General features: G+C 36.2%; 1 protein-coding gene across 1 annotated transcript in view; it reads left to right on the plus strand.

The window, feature by feature from the left end:
- Positions 1 to 970, plus strand: part of LOC143304201 (omega-amidase NIT2-like) — a 5,160-nt gene extending 4,190 nt beyond the window's left edge. The window contains exons 3-4 of the mRNA XM_076626586.1: positions 149 to 257; positions 592 to 970. Coding sequence (XP_076482701.1) covers positions 149 to 257; positions 592 to 725 — 243 coding nt within the window. The 3' untranslated portion in view covers positions 726 to 970. The remainder of the gene's footprint in view (positions 1 to 148; positions 258 to 591) is intronic.
- Positions 971 to 1,444: the final 474 nt, after the last annotated feature.

Genomic DNA, 1,444 nt, shown 5'->3' on the forward strand with positions numbered 1-1,444 from the left:
AAATGATAAGATTTTTAATAAAAGAAAGTGATAAAAACGCTGTCAGTTATTAAATAAAAAATAATTAAAGTTTAGGAGTTGGTAACTTTGATATTAAATTACAAAAGTTGCAGCAATAGAATTAGCGACTACATTTTTATGTTATTAGGTACATCTATTCGACATCGACATTCCTAATAAGATTACTTTTCGAGAGAGTGATTCACTCAGTCCTGGTAACTCCCTAACGACGTTCGATGTGAAGGGCTACAAAATAGGTATTGGCATTTGCTATGATATTAGATTCGAGGAAATGGCACGCATTTATCGGAACAAAGATACAGTAACTTAATCGATCAATACTTAACTAGCAAAAAATTAAATATCTTTCTTAAATATATTCTATATAAAATTAATATAATCTGTAACTCTGTATAAAAAGAAGCTTAATTTAAAAAACCAGTATATTTGCTGAAAATGAAACAAATAAAAGAATTAAAAGCACAATAAGAGGACTGTCCTCGCATATTCAGAAATGATGGAATGTGAACCGTGCAACTACGAAGTTAATTGGTATTCGGTGGCTTCATATTTCCTGCTTCTTTGGGTTAGGTTGCCAAATGCTGATATATCCAGCGGCATTCAATATGACCACTGGACCACTGCACTGGTCATTACTTCAGCGTTTCAGAGCGAATGATATTCAATTATACGTTGCCTGCATATCACCGGCTCGTGTTCCTTAAGCAAGTTACGTCGCATGGGGACATACACAGTTGACCAATCCCTGGGGAAAGAATCTTTACGATTTAGAAACTCAAGAGAATATGGCAGTCACCGATATCAAAAAAAAAAAAAAAAAACTGGCGAACCGTGTGTTACCACAACGAGACACGCGATGCTATTTGTCGCTTTAAATTGTGCCGCAACTCGTTTTTGAGATCTTTGCCTGGGGCGCGTTAAAATATGCTGAAAATATATTTCTGGCTTTTCTGGATTTTAACTGAAATATTACAAATAACGTTGTAAAACATATGTACTTATGACTTACAGAGTAATTGAGTGTACAAAATATATAGTATACAAAATAGCCAGCGATTTAGGGCTTTAAAAGATCAAAAGGAAAGAAAAGAAAAGAAAAGAAGAAAGATAATATGTTGTGGCAGTCTAAGTCGATCTAAGAAAATAGATAAAGGGAGGGAGGGGCAAAGCTAGTTAATCTGGAAAGAATCCAAGCGTCAATTTCAAGCATTTACAGAGAATCAAGCGGGCTGGTTAAAGTCGTGAGTTGAGCAATTATCCCGCGTTAGGTTCAATCAGGTTAGTCCCACGCGAAATTGATCCAACCATGCGAAAACGAGTGTATTCTGATTTCTGTCGCAGATACTTCTGGCTAGTGCAGTACCTACACGGTGGTTGTTGAAATAGCCGCTTCTCATCTACTTTCCGCAGCGCGGACATCATC

Source organism: Bombus vancouverensis, unplaced genomic scaffold (genome assembly GCF_051014615.1).
Source record: "Bombus vancouverensis nearcticus unplaced genomic scaffold, iyBomVanc1_principal scaffold0026, whole genome shotgun sequence".
NCBI lineage: Eukaryota > Metazoa > Arthropoda > Insecta > Hymenoptera > Apidae > Bombus > Bombus vancouverensis.